At 36.6% G+C, this 18,659-nt stretch overlaps 1 protein-coding gene across 1 annotated transcript; it reads right to left on the bottom strand.

Annotated features, from left to right (window-relative positions):
* Positions 1-953: 953 nt before the first annotated feature.
* Positions 954-15,008, bottom strand: LOC136236886 (uncharacterized). Its single transcript, XM_066027120.1, has 5 exons — positions 14,061-15,008; positions 6,780-6,833; positions 6,034-6,378; positions 1,796-3,334; positions 954-1,593 (listed from the first exon to the last, which is right to left on the bottom strand). The coding sequence occupies exons 1-5, from the start codon at positions 14,920-14,922 to the stop codon at positions 1,172-1,174; spliced, it is 3,222 nt and encodes a 1,073-aa protein (XP_065883192.1). The 5' UTR covers positions 14,923-15,008; the 3' UTR covers positions 954-1,171.
* Between the last annotated feature and the right edge of the window lie 3,651 nt (positions 15,009-18,659).

The raw sequence follows: 18,659 nt of genomic DNA, 5'->3' as shown, positions 1-18,659 counted from the left end.
GATCTTATAATACTGATTATGAAGTAGTTCAGGATTATGACTCTGTACTTAGTTTATAATTAGTCCTAATGAACTTATTCTGTACTTCAATTTACCCTAGCCAATCTTATGTAGGCTGAACTGTTTATTAATAATTTCCTCAACATTGGTGATTCTGTCCCGACCAACAGGAAACAGGTGCCCACTTCATAGCTGAGATCAATCCACACAAGAAAGATTCTCCCACCACTAATTCATGAGTGGGCTATCAAACTTATGCATGGAATATATACAGTAGCTAATGAGAGTCTTGATACTATAGTTAATATTACTGTGTAGCAGTAGGTGTAGAAATAGTGATGTTACGTTCAACAAGTTTATTTTGTGTTCTATTGCATCATACCCAACACCACAATAAGGGGCAACAGTAAAATGAATATTCGTTTATTCTGGCCACACAGGGATTACAGTGTAGGACTGGAGAGGTTTCGTTGCCACTATAAGCACCCTAACTTAATTCCTTTTGTTGATACTGTTTTCAGGATTAACTTACCTTTGCTGTACACTAGTACATATCCTGTATAGAGGCTTCTTGTACTTAAAAGATCTCTCCATACAAATTCCCCAAAAAGGGAAACTTATTATGTTAAGCTACCCATCTGTATCATGCAGCCACCTGCTAAACAATGTGGACTGGTATTGAATTTCAATACACAAGAAATAACATACCATAGCTTTTACGTTTACTGAATAGTTTGTAATTTCTAATAGCAAAATAAAAGCTGATGCAGCTGATGTAACCATAACAAAGCTAATATTATTCTCTCCAGTCTTCAAAGTACAGCTGTATTACAATTCTTAATTTTACATCCTGTATTCCAATCATTCTGCCAATAAAGTCTTTACCACATCTGGGGAATTCACCATCCTATTAAAATCCCTAAGCTGCAACTTCATTACATCCATTTCTTCACTTCAAGTTATTATTGAATGATTATGATTTATTATTGTTACTAATAACAACAATACTCGAGACAGTTTACAAAAATGAAAATATACATTAAAAATTAATCATTTAATTGTAATTAAAATCCAATAAAAGTATCGAAAGTATGCTAAGTACAACATGAGATGACGAAAATCCTTATCCATAAAAAAACCTAAAGAAAAGCAAGATCTTGAAGCTAATAATTTACTGTGGTGTGGTAGTTAGTGTTAATGTATTAGGTGTGTTATATGGTAAGTCACTAGATGAAATGTGATTCAGTTTGCTGTTTCTTATAATTGCTCGTAGTGTTTGAACTGCATTAGGATTCCTGCTCCGTGTCCTGACATAGTCTTCAACATTACAAGTGAATTTAAAAGTCAGCTTCTTTCCTGGTACTTTGTCCATGATTCCTTTGCTGTAGTAGTAGCGGAGGCCACGGCTTAGTTTGTCATAGTTCATTCTAGGCTTTCCCTTGCGTTCTCCCCACATTGCAGCAATGTCATCTGGTTGTAGTATGGTGAACTCATACTCATTTCCTGTCCACTGAATCATGAAGCTCTTATCAGGTGTCAGTAGCATGTCTAACAGAAACTGCCACAGTTGCACAACACCTCTTCCATTAGGAACTAAACAGGAAAGAGACAAATGAATGATTTAATACTTTACAAAGTGAGCAATAAGGTAAACAAATACAATTCCAGGAAAAAAATAATTAATCACCAACCATAAGGAAACTGTTATCCCACAAAAGGAAGTTACTAAAGGCAGCTAAAACCAATGACTAAAACTATGTCATACATATTGAAATTTCCTACTTTGTTGACTTACAAGGTGGTAGATTGTTGGTGCCTTCAATGGGTGCAGGTTCTTGTGGGCAAGTCACCACATCATCTTCTGAATCACTGTCACCATTATCCTTCATCTCTGACTCACTACTTGATCCATCATCTGTGATCAGCTTATGGCTAGTGTCCATTTCTTGGCTGACAATGGGAATGTTGCTGTGCCTTGTAATACTAGCAGCTGGTATGGTACTCAGTGTAGCACTACTCAAAGTAGTTACTTGAGGGAAATGACTGCTTGAACTAGTGGAGGAAAAGTCTGGTCTTGCTTTCTTTGGTGATGGCTCAGGAATGGTGGATGCTACCTGTGAGTTCCCTTCAACAATTGGAGGAGGGGTACATCTTTTTCTGGTGAGAGAGTTCTCTTGAAGAGCACTGCTTGGAGGTGTTTGCAACACAGAGCTATTTGGCATCATAAAATTGAATCCAGTCCCAGCAACTTTGCTGCTTGGTGGCCACATAAATGTTGGGCAGTCAACCATCATGTAATGATTGGGATGACTCTGTTGTAACATTTGAAACTGCTGCAGTGCTGGGAGAGGGCTGCTCATTCCAAGAGGTGTCAAAGAGGGGTAGACAAATGGTAGCTGAGTTCCAGGTGTAGTTGGAGTAAACGTGGGGTGAAACATAATTGGCAATGGAAATGGTTGAGGAATTGCTGGTAAGCCAGCTGCAGCAGCAATGGCGGCATTTAACATCGAGTGGGTAGCTAATGGTGACCTTCCTGCTGGTGTGGTTACTTCAGTAGTAGCAGAAACACTTTTAGCACTTGATGGTATCCCCACGACACTCACATCACCAGTACTGTTGCCATTACTAGGACTATTACTGTGTGACCTGCTGCCACTTGGTGATGACGTATCACTGTGCTTCTTTGGTTGTCTTGAATGTTTGTTCTCTTGATACTTGTGGGTCAATGTAATAGGTTGGATAGGAACCTTTGGTGAATTGTCAGGTTGTGGCTTCATTGATGTCCCCAAACTAACTGTAGCCTGAACAGCTGACGAGCTTAAAAGTGGACTTGCTGATGATGCTAATATAGGCACTTCTTGCGTACTTCGGTTAAGTTCCGTGTCACTAGCACTCGCTGTACAGCCAAGCATGCTTGCATGCATAGGTACCACTTTATTTGTTAGCCGGTCGTAGCACTCAATGTTATGGTAAGGGTCTAGTTCTTCAGGTAGTCCTGCTCTGTGCTTTCCAGATACAACTGACAAATATTTCACTGGAGTTGATGCGCTAGAGAACGGGCTCGCGGACGACTGGGGATCAGGAGAAAATGGCGACGAAGGTATCGTGAGAGGTGATAGCTTCCCGGACGGCTTCGTTTGCGATGCTTTCTTCTGCACGATCTCTGAGACCTTTGATGACAAGGTTAATTCAGGTGTAGTCGGCACTGTAGCTGCAGACAAAGTTGAATTAATTGCCCAGAGCGGCGGTGGAGATGAAACGAACGGACGAGGCTGCGTCGCTGGGATATCTTCGACTGCAAATGAGCTTGTTAAACTTTTGGCAAAGATTTCACCTACAGAAAAAATAAAGTAACGCAATAATAACTAGCTACATTCGTGCAAATCACATTAGCTATGTTTTATACTTTTAGCGAACACACAATCATACGATGAAGCTACGTTACTACGTAACATGCGTGCAGTAGCGATCTCTGAAAACTGTGTTTCTGTTACAAAATCCTGTTTTTATACAACTATTACTGGCTTACTATTTAAAACAGAGAGTGGATTCCAACCGGATAATGACGGTAACACAACTGCCATCGAGGCCTTGTACAGTGTGCGTCGAGTGAACTAGAATGTGCCTTGTAACTTTTGTACCGGCGCATTTATACACGAAAACTGATTAGCTACCAGGAAATTCCGGTGGATGTCGTGCACTGTTAGCTTAATAGGCATAAATTAGAGCATTAGCGGAAACCTGGTTGACATAGCTACCAGAACGATACTAGCCTATGGTTTCGTAATAACATGCGTATTAAAATTTATGCAGACAGCTACGCACGAATGCAAATGCTTGGGGATGACATAATATAGTCATTAAAATTATCATCGAAAATTACGTAGCCAGACCAGCCTATTTCCCATAGCTACAACTCATCTTCTCACCCGAACACGCGATCATGCATCTCTCTCTCTCTATACAGCTAGCTAACTTTACACCACATGCAAGATCAAATGAATGAATATTTAGAGTATAGTTGTCAGGTTATGGCTAGCTTCCAATGACAACTCATGGCTAAGGGTCATAGCTACATGCATTACAGCCAAATTCTGTCCTCTGTGTGCTTTAACTGTTATACTGTAGCCACGCACATATACGTTACCTAAGATATATATTGTACCAAGTTTTTGCATAGAAATGAAGGTCGTATATTATAGCATTGCACATCACTTGAACATGTGGCTGCCTGTAATTCCTAAACAGGGTCCCTGTAGTTATTAGCACAAAGATTCTGACTGCCTGGGCTATAGACTTCTTGTACGTAATTCCCTAGCACATGGGATAGTAACTATTAATAATCACTGCCATAACAATCATGAAGGTGTAAAGTCATTAGGTTCTAATGTTACAGCTTTCCTTAACTAATCTCCTTCTCCACCACAGCCTAAATAACATATAAGGCTCTTCTTCACCTTCCCATGCAAAATAACTTGTATGGCTAATAACACAGTCATTTAAGAAACAATAAACATCACCACTACAGTTACCACTAGATACTTAGTAGCCCGTAAACCACAAGTCCATTAAAGTTACTTTATACTTCCTTAATAGAGGTAGTATCAATACATGAAGTGACATGCACTGCTAAGCAAATGATCAACAATACTATACACCTTACTGTTTATCAGTCAAGTGACATTTTAAAATAGGCAATTTCATGCATAAGATGCATGACCACTGTTGCTTGTGATGGAAATCTATAGCTACTGTTTTGCCATTCAATCTCAATCATTGCTATACATGTTGTGTAACAATAATACAATAATATCTCTGTCCGGGCTCTTAGACTATCAGGGTCTGGATGACTAGTGACGCGGACATTCATGGACACATCAAGTTACAAAACTGAGTAATATAGACTATCAGGGTCTGGATGACTAGTGACGCAGACATTCATGGACATATCAAGTTACAAAACTGAGTAATAAGCTGTCATAACTCCGGCACATTTGCAGTTTTATCATCAAACTTACATGAAGCGCTATGAATCATGCCACTCAAACTTGTTACCAGGAAAGAAACATTTGTAGCTAGGGACTGTACATTTCTGTACCATGCATGCATATAACGACTATAAACAGTAGTAATATGATGCAATTGGATTAACTCTTTTAAATCATAATATGTTGTCCATACAAAAGGCCATTAAGTGACAGAGACACTACCTATTACATCAGTCAAATGAAATCCATTTGGATAGTTATGGCTAAAAGTGACTTTCAGTTTATTGACACACACAAAGTCTACAAGACTAAAACATTAGATAACATGCTAACAACATTAACAAATCACCGTCCACAAAGATTTTGATTTGTACAAGCTAAAACATCAAATTCTGTAGCTATTATTGTAGTTGCTATTGAGTGAAGCATAATTCGACCATGGTTAAGGCTATGAGCTCTATGCTCAACATTGCCTAGACATTGTGTTTGTAGTGGTAACTAAACCTGCTGAAAACAAAAGGCTTGATCACTTGAGCCTCAGCATCTTAACAAAATCATATCTTTGCAATGTTCAGCAAGAAAGCATGTAAACAATGTCCTAATATGAAATGTAATAAACAGGAAGTAAGGATGTTAGGACAGGAAGTACTTTTATCAATATTAAGTGATTACTTTGGCATTAATCAACAACAAGAGAAATGAAAGACAGATCAGAAATCCAACAATGAATAACTATACAATATAATGTGTGTTGTATAAGTTGATTATTTTCAGTTGCTATGTGATATAGAAATTAACTAGTTCTATATAGTGATGTACTAATACATCATAGATTGCTTACGTAATGATAATGTGGTTAACTGGTGGAATGTACACATAACCTAATAAAGCACTTGGTGGTTTTCATAGTAACCCACTTTATCTTTTCATAGTATTGCTAACTTCCCAGTTCCAAATAAAATCATTAACAACTACATTACATCTTACAGCTCTCTATGTTTTCATTTTACTAGCATGGTGTAAAAGTGAGTTGATCTTCACTTACTCTTGTTAGTGGTTGTTAAGTATCGAGCAATTTGGGATCTATTTTGTATCCAAATAAGAGGACCACCTTCCAATTGAAAGGCCACCACATCACATGTAACTAAGTTCAACTGATTAGCCAAAATAAGTTGGCTCAGTTTCAAGGCACCGCTTGTATTAAATCGTATCACTACTTGTTTTAGTTGACCAACTTTTGAACCATAAGAAATACTGTCTAGTCTCACAGTAGAGCCTCTGCCTATAGTAGACAGTATACTCCCTATTACAGTATCAGGTCTGTCTTTCTCATGAATGATCAAGCTTAGAACTGTATCAAAGTTGCTAGTAGTTGACGATGAGCTGTTACCTGCAAAGAAGTCAAGTGAGATAGTCACGTAAATATTATTAGGCTATATATTTTTGGGTGTGCAATAACACTTATGTGACTGAATATAGATATTCACACTGTAAAATCTGTTATGTAAAGTTACATTGTCAAGTTCGCTTGTACTGTTTTGGGGTAACAATAGAAATTCTATCCTCTCTGACCTCATCACAAAGGCCACCTAGCCCATTAAGCAATTAGTAATGAATGGTATAATTTAGCTAAATTAAGTCACCATGTCTTTGTGACCATTGTAATGACACAGTGGTATATTATGTGAGTGTGCACTTAAAACAATGAACTATTCCATTTCTACAGTGGCATAGCTACTTAACATATGCAATAAACAAATCATTGCTAAGTAAGTAAGAGCAATAACTTACTAGAAATTTGGCTGACATTGTCAATGCAAAATCTCTTCATAAAATTTGGCTCATCTGTAGAAAACAACATGTATAATAGCTGGTGTGATGAAAATCTAGTGCATAAGCCACCAAAACTGAAAACAGGCATGTACCATATATACCCAAAGTAGAAATTGTTTTAAATTAATATTATGAACTGCAAATTCTATCAAAATCACATACACAGAACAAACAGTGAATTAAGCCAGAAACTTCCTATAAATGAAAATGTCTACTTGAATACACTTAGAGCTGCTTAACAACCCATTATACATTCATAGCCATTGTTCTGAAGTTCTTCATGGAATGGTGTTATAATGTGTCTTAATTGAATCATTTACACATAGCTCAACACTATTGTCTACTTTTCTATTCACTTAAAGACAGAGTCAGAATGGAGTGTTTACATAGTTTATGCATGACATAACTTTTCTAATGAAACTTGCTCATGTTAACAAGTATAGATGGTGTAGTTTGTTCCTGTCCACAGACACATTTTGGCCGGTAGTTAGCACACAATCAAATTACGACACTTCTAAATGAATTTCTATGACAGTGATAAACTAGAAGAACTAAAATGGATAAAGGTGTCTTACATTATTGAATAGTGCGCTAAAGCTTCTATTAATCGCAATACTTCAATAATTGACCAAACATTATGGTCTCTTGGGCAGCTTTTGTTAATGTATACATGTATTATGTATGTGTGATATATTATACTGCACAAACACATCACAGTGATAAGTTGATGTGGTATAATTTTTACACAATGAACACTAAACACCAAACCTACACTAAATGTATCTTAATGGTAATTAATAGTACTATTATGGTAGTGTTGCAATTATTCTAACCAGTTAACCCTGACCACTAGCATTTGCAGGATTTATTTCACATTACTACAAGTAAAAGTTTTCAACAAGAGTTGTAATCACCTAAGTGCACTGTACGCTGTAAGACCTATACATACATTACTTGCCAAGCAGAAATATTAAATGACATTTCATAGAAGAGGAAGTCATGCTAATAAAATGTAAACAAAATAACAATGGAATTAGTTTATGCACACACCAGCATAAGGAAAAAATGACTTGCCACTATCTACCAAAATGTCTTAAATTATGTCCTGGACACTCGCAACTTTATACTCTGGCCACTGTAAACACAAGAGCAGAGATTATACAAGGTATTTTATTGGGGCGTCTGGATTCAGTGGAATGGAATGGTGGACTGGAATGGTGGAATGGAATGGAATAGTGGAATGGAATAGAACGGTGCTTAGGTAAGTGGTCACCTCTTTAAAAAGACCACGTTCTAACAAAGACCACCTCTTTACAAAGACCGTTTTACTTTAATATCTGAATTGCTGTTTTAGAGCCCTATAAGACAGTCTTATTGATGACTTATGTGCCACATGTTATGTCTAGAAAAGCCAGTGATATCTGATTTATGATACAATACAGTAATAGCTATATACCCAGCTTGGCTATACAAAAAAATATGTGTCCACGAAACCAAGAGTTCATTATATATTACGAACTCTTGACGAAACTAAAAGCAACTGGCAACTAAAGGAGCTAATATTTGGTCAGGCCAAGAAATGAATGTCAATATATACCGGCAACTATGGTCCTTTATCATTGATTTGTGCAGTCTGACTGTATTCCTAATTAATTCCCTGTAAATCTATTAGGCTAGTAAATCGGTACCTTTCTCGATAGTCCGGCATTGTAGAGAAGAAAAAAGGTGGCTAAATTACTAGCCAATTAGAGTTACAGGGAATTAATTAGGGATGCAGCAAGACTGTACAAGTCAATGATAAAGGACCAAATTTTTATAAATTATAGCGAGTTATTTACCAGTATTTCTTGGTCTCACCCAAATAATAGCTCCTTTAGTTGTCAGTTACTTTTAGTTTGATGGGGACGTCACTTTTGTACAGCCAAACTGTTTTTGAATGGGATATATTGCTATATTACAGATCAGATATCACTCTGACTTTTCTAGGCATGTGGAGCACAACTGATCAATAAGACCATTCTATGGGGATACACTCAATTTAAACATTAAAGTAAACGGCTTTTATAAAGAGGTGGTCTTTGTTAGAAGGTGGTCTTTATAAAGAGTTGACCACCAATTGAAATTACCAAAGTATTGTTCCATTCCACCATTCCATTCCAGTCCATTCCACCATTCCAGTCCACCATCCCATTCCACCATTCCAGTCCACCATCCCATTCCACTGAATCCAGACGCCCAATTTATTGACAAGTTGAATGATCACATATTCTTGGAATCAATTTAATATGACCTCTGATCAGTTGTACTCTTCTTGATGTATTTCTCAATACACAACACAGACTGAAAGTTAAATAGAACTCAAGGTCAATAATATTGTTTTTGTTGTTAACTCCACGCATCATTTGTGGCAATTGTCTATACAATTTTGAAACTAGCATTTGTTCGAAATCCAGTATTTGTTGAAAGGCTCTTCTGGCCACTAAACAGGACCAGGAATTTATTACAGGATGGGCCATAATTTGAGGCAATACAGTGTATTATATACAATTTTTATTAAAAAACCCCATGTCATCCTTTATCTCCATGAATTTCAGGCTGTACTATTAAGAAGTTTTCCTGTAAGGGAAACATCAGTGCCAGCCTGTCCAACACCTAGCCTGTCCCATCCAAATAAACCATATTCATCAAATAGGAGCACAAAGCCTCGTGGTGCTGAAGCACTCCTAAACTATGTAAGTGTGCCATTTTCAAATAGCATACACCATGGCAGAGGAGGTTGGTCACGTGTCATAGCACTACAATGTACCACTATGTGTGATTACACAATAAAACATATTTGCATTGTTATTATGAAGTCTTTTGATATTCACGAGAAGTATGCATTATGTAGAATTTGTTTCTTGGTTATAAGAGTCACACAAAGTGTTGGGCAGCTGAAAGAAGGGTTCTGAGAACCTTATAATTTATGACATCGATTCATAAATTAGAATACTTTATTTTATCAATACTAAGGTGTTGGGGTTGAATTGAGAACATGAGATGTTTGATGACATGTGACCTGACACCATGGGTAGCTACTAGCTATATACAAGGCACCAGGGCCTTATTAACTAGCTTTATTGATGGTTAGATGATGGATTTTAAATAGAGTTGGAAACTTGCTGGAAATTGTTCAAAAATCAGTCTCAAAGTAACTTCACGGATATAGAAAATTAGGATAATAGAAATAGAAAGTAATATAAAAGAGAAACAATTGAAGTGGGGGTTAAATGTCTACTAGTTTCAGGTTTCTCTTGTTAGCGATGTAATTGATACTACTTTTCACCAGCCAATCCTACACTGATGTTTATTAGGACAGTACCAATCCATTACTGATACTTTGTACTGCTAACTAAACATACCTGCTAGTCTCTTTAAGTGTAGCTTGCTTGTTGGTTTGTAGCCATCAGGATTAGATACATATCCTGCATCTTGAAAAGCAATTAAATGATGTCAATCATAAGTATTGGTTGTATGGGACATGTTGAGTTTTACCAATACAAGTCCAATACCACCAAATATGGGCTGATATTTGTCTGCTTTAGTTTTGCAAGAATGCCACCAGATAATGGATAATATTACAAATGAAAAAAAACAGTTTGAAACGGACCTCTGCAATTAATCCCATCACTACAGATATACGTAAGCGTAATAGTCTGCCATTGACCAACTACCTAAACCTTCAAGGCAGTAAAGAAACAAATGGTTCATAAAGGTAAGTGCATGATGAATGCATAGTAGTTTGTGAAAAGGCATGCACATCTTTGGCCCAAACAGCAAGGAAATCAAGCTTGTAGCACCATTATTGGGTTACTGTAGAAGCTATATGTAAGTAAGCAAGCAAGCACCCAAAAAGGTACATTTTGACTTGTTATACTCTTGGTTATGCCGAGCCAATACTGCCAAACTACAGTGAAGGATAAATGAGGCTGGTTTTTGGGTGATATGTTTTGGTAGGAAAGTAAAAATCTTTATAATCTCTACTGTACAGTACTATTGTACTGTATGATGCAGCATAATAAACCTGGTCAATTTATATATAATTTACATGTACATGCACCTGAATCAATGCAAAATATTATTTTATTAGCTAAGTGAGTTATGATTCATGGCTGGCCCAAAGTGGCAAGTACCGTCAAACATCAAAGGATCTATTTGTACCTTCCACTATTAGTTAGAGATGACCATAGATACCAAATTGCTATGATAACTTTACAGTTCAATTCCATGTAATACAGTCTAGGTTTTTCTATGGTTAGATTGGTGTGTATGAACATAAGTCAGCAGCTTCCCATATACAGTAACTCTTTTCCTTGTTCTGAAATATAACACATCAGTGTTAGCCTATCTGTGGTATGCTATTAGCTATTGTTATGGTTAACACCAAACGAGGAAATCAAACACAAGGAAAAGCTACCTCTTATCACATGATCATTGTACACAACATTGTACACGTTGTGCATCTGCAATAGTAAATGAGGATCCCATTTTGTTTGGGATGAATGCTCACAAGCAAAATGGGTGTCACGCCCTTTAATTAGTGACTTTTTAAATCGCTCGTACTGTCGCGAGATGATGTTGCATTGAGGAGTACCGTATATATTTCTAAGAAGCACATGAATATTTTACCAGCCACACACTATTATATTACTATAATCAATACTCCATATGTAATGTTTGATATATCTAATACATACATATTACATTACAGGCAATTAGGATATGTGTGAATACCTTCCAATTTCCTTATTCATGTTTCACTATTTGGTTACTATTAAGAATCCAATGTATAACACACATACCATATTTACATGGTTAAATGCCGCAGTGTTTATTACCTTGTTCATAAAATGCATGTAGGGACTATTCAAATTTGACCACCACTCGATGCTTGGAAACAGTGTTGAAGCCCTTATTTTCAAAATTGATCATGACGCCATGCACCCAAGTGCGACTACTATTGAAGGTACGGAATTTAACCAAGTAAGTACAGTAAGTATAATAAACATTGTACTTGATTGTAAAACTAGATATGCTTAAATCACTCTAAGTGTGTAACTGTTTCGTGTTTGGCCAGGATGCTTACAGGAATACAAATTTTGACAATAATTATGTTTAAGTAGTAAATCAAGTACCGGATTTATAAATAACTACTGTAGCTAGTAGAGTTGCAACGATACAGTATGTGGCATATTGATGTATTGCATCTGAATATATTGCACGATACAAATTGCAATCTAAACATTAGTGTGCATTGTTTTTAAGGGAAATGTGTTACCTATTTTTTCAAGAAGCATTACATACCATTCAGTGTAACCAAAATGTACAAATATGTGATTGTCAGCCATGTTAGCAAGCCACGATAAATTTTGTTGATATATCATGATACGTAATATATCGATATTTGTATCAATACAGTGATATTGTTTTAAAACAATATGATATGCGATATATCAATTATTGTTACATCTCTAGTACCCACCTCCCCTTCAAAAAGCCAACATAGTGCTTTATTTTTCTATCTTCGAATAGTAGATGCATTCATCTATTTTTCATCAAACATCCACTTGTTCAATGTTTCAAAAAATCAGTTTGTACTTGTTAATGCTTTCATTTCTACTCTTGAATAGCAGGTTGAAGTTCTTACATGCTTATACGACAGGAAATTAAGATAAATAAAAAAAAGTTGATGAATCTGTCAAATTCTCCAACTTTTATACATCCATAAGTGCCTTTGAAAGTAATTGCTTAGATCTGATTTGTAAACATTAAATTTATGAAGTATGGATTAGTTGACCCTTACTTCTGCCAACATTTCTGCATACAGCATATTAAATATTGAAATAAGGTTGTTGACTACTAAAATTAATACTTATAAAGCAGCTGTCAAAATATGCTTACCATAAATACCAAAGTTAATTAAAGTGGTTTTCAGGTTGGTCATACATTTACCCAACAGCACATTTTTGCCTCATCTTTTAATATAATAATAATAATAGTGTTTCATATGCAAGAAATGGATCAACACTATAAGGTTTCTATATGACTGAATGTCACAGAATGTCGATAGCTAGCATTGCAGATAGTATTATAGGTATTTCTTTTAATTACAATGATTAAGTATATTCTGCAGCAAATTTTCATCTTGAAAGGATTCAAGAAGACACCAAAACACATACAAATTCCCCACCACATAATTATTTATTGTACAAGAACTACCGCAATGCTTCAGATAGGATTCTTGATTTCTCAAGAAACATCACAGATATCAAATATCAAGCTATTAAATTACCCACAATGAGAGCACAATTAATACTAACACAAGGTGTCATCATTTCACAGAACACGCATGCATTTCATGTACATGATAACAGATGTCTGGTCCACTCCCTTAGCACATACCAATATCATGCCGTTTGTAAACATACCCTCTGATCTTGGACCATTTCCTTAAAACCGAAGCCATAGTGGCTAGTTTAACTCTTCCATCCCACTTATACAGCAGTAAAAATCCCCCAAATACAAAGGAATAGTTATGTGTCTACAAAGGAAGCTATAGTGAATGACAATAGAAGAATTGTTTGGGAATAGCATTCAATCGTGACTTTAATTCATCACCAGACAGGTGTAAGACACATGTAAGACACATGTATACTAGACCATAAAAATTGTATTGTTTGTTTGTGTGTACAATGAAACCTTACCTGGTCAGTATAGCTACCTCTTTAATGAGATAATCTCGTTATGTAAGCCTGCTCTAATAATAGGTGTTTTGAGCTACCAGTGTAATAGAAACATACCCTAAGTAGCATAGTCTTACTCCTAGAACCCAAACACAAACTGAGCTGAGTGCATTAAATGACCTTATCATAATAAGGTCACATCCATTTGGTATTAAAATAAAATACTTTTGGTCACAGAAAAGATGGTTCTCTATATATATTGAAATTTCGCTCTTTGGTAACTTCAAAATCATGTGTGTGGTGTAACTGGACACAAGTCAGTAAAGTGACAACATTGGTATGTGATAATGTGCAATGAAAAACATTTCCTGGTAGAGGCTTGTAGTCAAATGAAACATTATCACTTATACATAACATCTTACTCCTATGGCTATTGGATAACATATAAGTGTGCACGCACACATCACGACCACTACAAACTGATGCCACTAATACACACTTTACAATGCAGACATACCCGTATTGGTCCCAGAAGCATACAGGATCTGGTGAAAGAGTGAAAGTGACATTTGGTCACTATAGCAGACTTTCATAAAGTTATCTAATAAGGGGTTGTTGTCATTTTGAACAGATGAAATAAACACTGGTCTCATTGATCCTGGTTGGGACAGCTGTGGTGATATTAACTCAATAAATTTTTCAGCTGTCTTGTCAAAGTGATTGTTACTGAATCCAACAAAAAAGAGGTTTCGTTGCAGGAAAACTTTCAACACGGCTTTCCCTTCAGTAGACATTGAATCATTAGCATCGTGAGCTAGAAAGTCAAACACAACAGTTTCGGGCTGTGAAAACATCCCATAGATGTGTAATAAGCTATTGGGCCAGCCACCATTTCCAAGTACTTTAGAAGTCACATCATTTTCAGTCAAACTAACTGACTTGAGGCCTAGAACTTGCTCCAATACTTCTGTATAGCACGTTGTTGCTAGCAAAGCACCTTTCTGGTTCATGGCTGATAAGAACTGCAAAGCATAGTGTTTGGCATACATTGTCTGCCCACTCAGACTATTAACTTTATTGTGCAGGGACGACAGCCACGAGTCATACACTCCATTGCGCCTCAATATAGCTGTGACCTCATGCGCGGCGTACATTGGGTTCAACTCGCACGCGTTCTGCAACAGGCGATGCTTGTTCGAGCACTCGCGAGCATCCACGAACCTCTTTGCGTACTTGATGCCTTCCTCGCAGACAGCCTTATAATCAACTGGTATATCATCTCGAAAATCACTATTATTCGTAGTCAAACATAGTCGATTGATTCCTGGTCCAAGTACAAACGCTGTCTTCTTTGGATCAAACTCTATCGTGATGTCCATCTTTGTTCAGTCTTCGTGTACTCGTCCATTGATTGTATACCGAAGGGGAAATCAACACCAGGCAGACATCCGGGAAACGTATCGATATTGAGCCACGGAGGCGTTTACATTACAGTGTGGTGATACGCGCCTAACATTCCCAAAATTTAGGCGACTACTATACTTGATGCGCTATAATTACAGCTTTATACCGGTACCGGTATGCCATCGTGGACACAATACCGGTGGTGCCACCAGACAGTGTATTTCCACAACCTGGAGTCAAATGGAGAAAAGAATCAATATTTGTGATATCAACTGAAACCAATCATTGCGCTTCTATACTGAGCTATCACGCGCTTAGACGTGAATCATCACCGGACACGAATGTAGCTTTTTTAATTGATACGTCCGTATAAACTTATGGCGATAAAAATTATATGCTGTAAATGTATTAAAAGGCCAACCATAGATGCTCTTAGTCTCGCCCCCAGACCATGCAGTGTGGGGGCGAGACTAAGTTGCTCTACCCATGCATGGGCTAACCACATGATACACTGTTATGCACGGTAAATTTTGAAGGGCGTGGCTATCTCAGTAAGGCCTCGTGTAGGTTGCAGTGTTTCCATAAAGTACCAACAGCTAGGCTAAATAGGCATCTCTAATGTTTACCCCATATGTACAAATTATACTTACTGCCCCAGTGGATTAAAAGTGATGTCATTGTTTGGAAAAGTAATAATCTATGTACCACTCCTAAACCTAACCTAGCAACTACTATTGTGCAGCTAAAACTGGTTGTAACTAAGCAGTCACTCATACAAACAGTGACGTCATGTTTTCCCTTCATAATATGTGGCCTGTCCAAGTGTGATCATTGTCAGAGTGTACAATCATCCGGCTAGTATCTGCATAGGTGACTTGCAGATCAAGACATAGTTGGAGTTGAAATTTTCCATATCCATTCCGTTGCCAGAATAGACAGATATTTAAATTCTTTCCTCCCTTCTACCATCAAATTGTGGAATTCTCTACCTGATTCTCTAGTCGTACTGGACGACATTAATCAATTAAGATGACTTATCCTTGAACCTCTTCCCTTAACTAATTTATGTATAATTATCTGTGTTTATATACTCTTTTTGAGTTTTACACAGTAAGTAACAATAACAATATTGTTAGCTGGTTTGCTTGACATGCACCTGAGCAGCTTCATAATTTTGTGAAATTGAACTGATAATAATAAACCTCATCTACTTATAATAAACTTTACCAAATATGGTACTTGTTATTATATTTCAGATAACTGTCATGTACTTATACACCAATCAGTTGTGTACACTCAATTACACTTGTTAGACATTATGGAGTCTTTGTAATTACCTAATGGTTGTGTTTTAAAAGACTTGTGGTTTAACAACTAAGTGTGGTAGATGGAACATATATTCCCCATGAATCATGTGAGAGGTTGGTGGATTTCATCGACCACTGTCTATCTATTGGCAACCATCTATCTATCAGCCATGGTTGGCTGTCATAGCCATCATTAGCAAAGATTATTAGTTGTCCATGATGACTAATTATTCTTAGACAACATAAATAATTTATAAACCAAACTGAGGTTACATGGGCAGGATTACTATTATATGATTACAATGATTTATATTATGTGGATGACTAGCATTACAGATAGTGCACTAAAGAGCCTGAAGGCTGACTCACAGTGGTCACAACATTACTATTCTACCTAACACACACAAGGGATGGATTACACAGTTAGTGTTTTGGTTACCTAGTAGCTCAATTACTGTACTGATATTTCTGTATTTGATTAGTTAAGGACTTATTACCTTAATTCAAGAAATTAATGTAACAGCTATTCAATTTTGCCTACTACTATTTGACCCTCGAAAAGAATGATTAAATTAAAACTGAAATCAATTGTGGCACTTACACCGCTCAAGTGCAAGTGTAAAAGTGCATTTGCCTATATAAGCTGCATTAATGTTCATCATAAGTTTAGTATATCAAAGAGTATTGTTGTGTGTATAATGAGTGTTGATATAAAGATGGTGAATTGCTCCTTGTGACTCAGAGTTGTAACAGACAAAGATTGTTTGCTACAACCTACCCACAAACTTGACAAAGATTGGCACATTTTAAATGCCTAAGGCTAATCTTGAGGAAGTGTACTGAGTGTACTTTGCACTATTTTAATTTGGCCTTAGAAGGCTGGCATTTGATCATTTTATGGATTGATGGTATATAAGCCAAGGCATTTTGTCAATTACTATCCCCACAAGAAAGCAAAAGTTCTTTCAACAGTTTCATGGTAAGCACGAAGCTAGCCATCAACCATGTAACGGCTTCTCAATCAGGGACTATTTTCAATACTCTGGTATACATAGAGAATCACTGACTCTACTTCCTGTGTGGTTGAATGGTTTTATGAAAATGAAGCCATTTCCAGACAGAAGCCACTATATATCCAGACCATTTAGGATTTTTCAAGTGTTAAGAGAGGTAACCATGGTGATAATGGCATTATCATGTGCATACTCATATGTGTAGATTGTAAGATGTCATGTGTGTATGTTAATTGACGATAACATGTATACAGTACTTTATTGTAGTGCCATGTTACTTGGTGACACTACAGATATATCCATGTGGTTATGTATAGTTTTAGTGTATGTGGTCTGTTACCAAGGTACTTAGTTTACCTTTCAGACTTATTATACAAAGAGTGTAATGTATTTGCGGTTGTGTCAGTTATTTTGATTGTATGGCCACAATACAGGTGTCCGTCAACTTGTCTGTCTACCATGTTTGTACATGATTAGTCTGGTAGTAAGATTACGTGTAATATTTGTGTGATTTAATTGTTTAGCTCGTTTTCAGGGAGCTAATTCCCCCCTTCAATTACACTGTAGTTGAAGCAGCTTCTCTCACAATCTGTACGCGGTTACACTAATATTTGCTCATTTGTCATATCCAGTGCAGTGGCTGTATACAAGTAAGCCTAACCTTATCATAAATTGTGTATCAGTGAACAAAAGTATGTATTTATTTAGGTTCTGCAAATTACATGTATGGTTTCAAACTTTCAAGTATCACCTCTAGTTGTTTCATGCTAAAGGCACTTAATGATTTTACGAATGCACTTAAGAGCATTTTAACTCAGCCAGCCAGCAGCATTATTAGTCAGTTTTGATTACCATTGATATAGTTGCTATGAACCATGACCTGGTCGTGGGTACCATAAGAACACTTCTGATATAACTTCCTTGCAGTTTGTATAGAGATTTTATTCTGACTTCATCTAAATGTTTTATATGTCTCTCAACTACAATGTGATGTGATGGAATGTATATATTGCATGGACTTCATGTAATAGGGTATATCAGCTTGCATATAATATTATGTCGTACTTTCTTGCTGAAAATCTCTTAAGCCTGCAACAGAATGTCTTTACTTCAGTATTATTATAATCACAATTTACATTACAAAAGCCGCAGAATGTGTTACTAAGTAATGTCAAGTTAAATACTCAGAATTATATTTTGGTCTCCATAGCACCAAGTGTATTCCAACATTCTACAACTATCATGTTAGGAATTAAGTTAGGAAACTTGTGCCCTTACACTGGAAATATTTTTGTATGTAGCTATCCAAGTTACGTAGTGAAAATCCTCGACATTACAATCACATTTTGTTATAATATACCAACATTGTCCTGCATGTAGCTACCACTACGT

This window comes from Dysidea avara, chromosome 1 (assembly GCF_963678975.1).
Source record: "Dysidea avara chromosome 1, odDysAvar1.4, whole genome shotgun sequence".
NCBI lineage: Eukaryota > Metazoa > Porifera > Demospongiae > Dictyoceratida > Dysideidae > Dysidea > Dysidea avara.
Note: the sequence above shows the minus strand (reverse complement) of the source record. Positions and strands in the feature narration are given on the sequence as shown.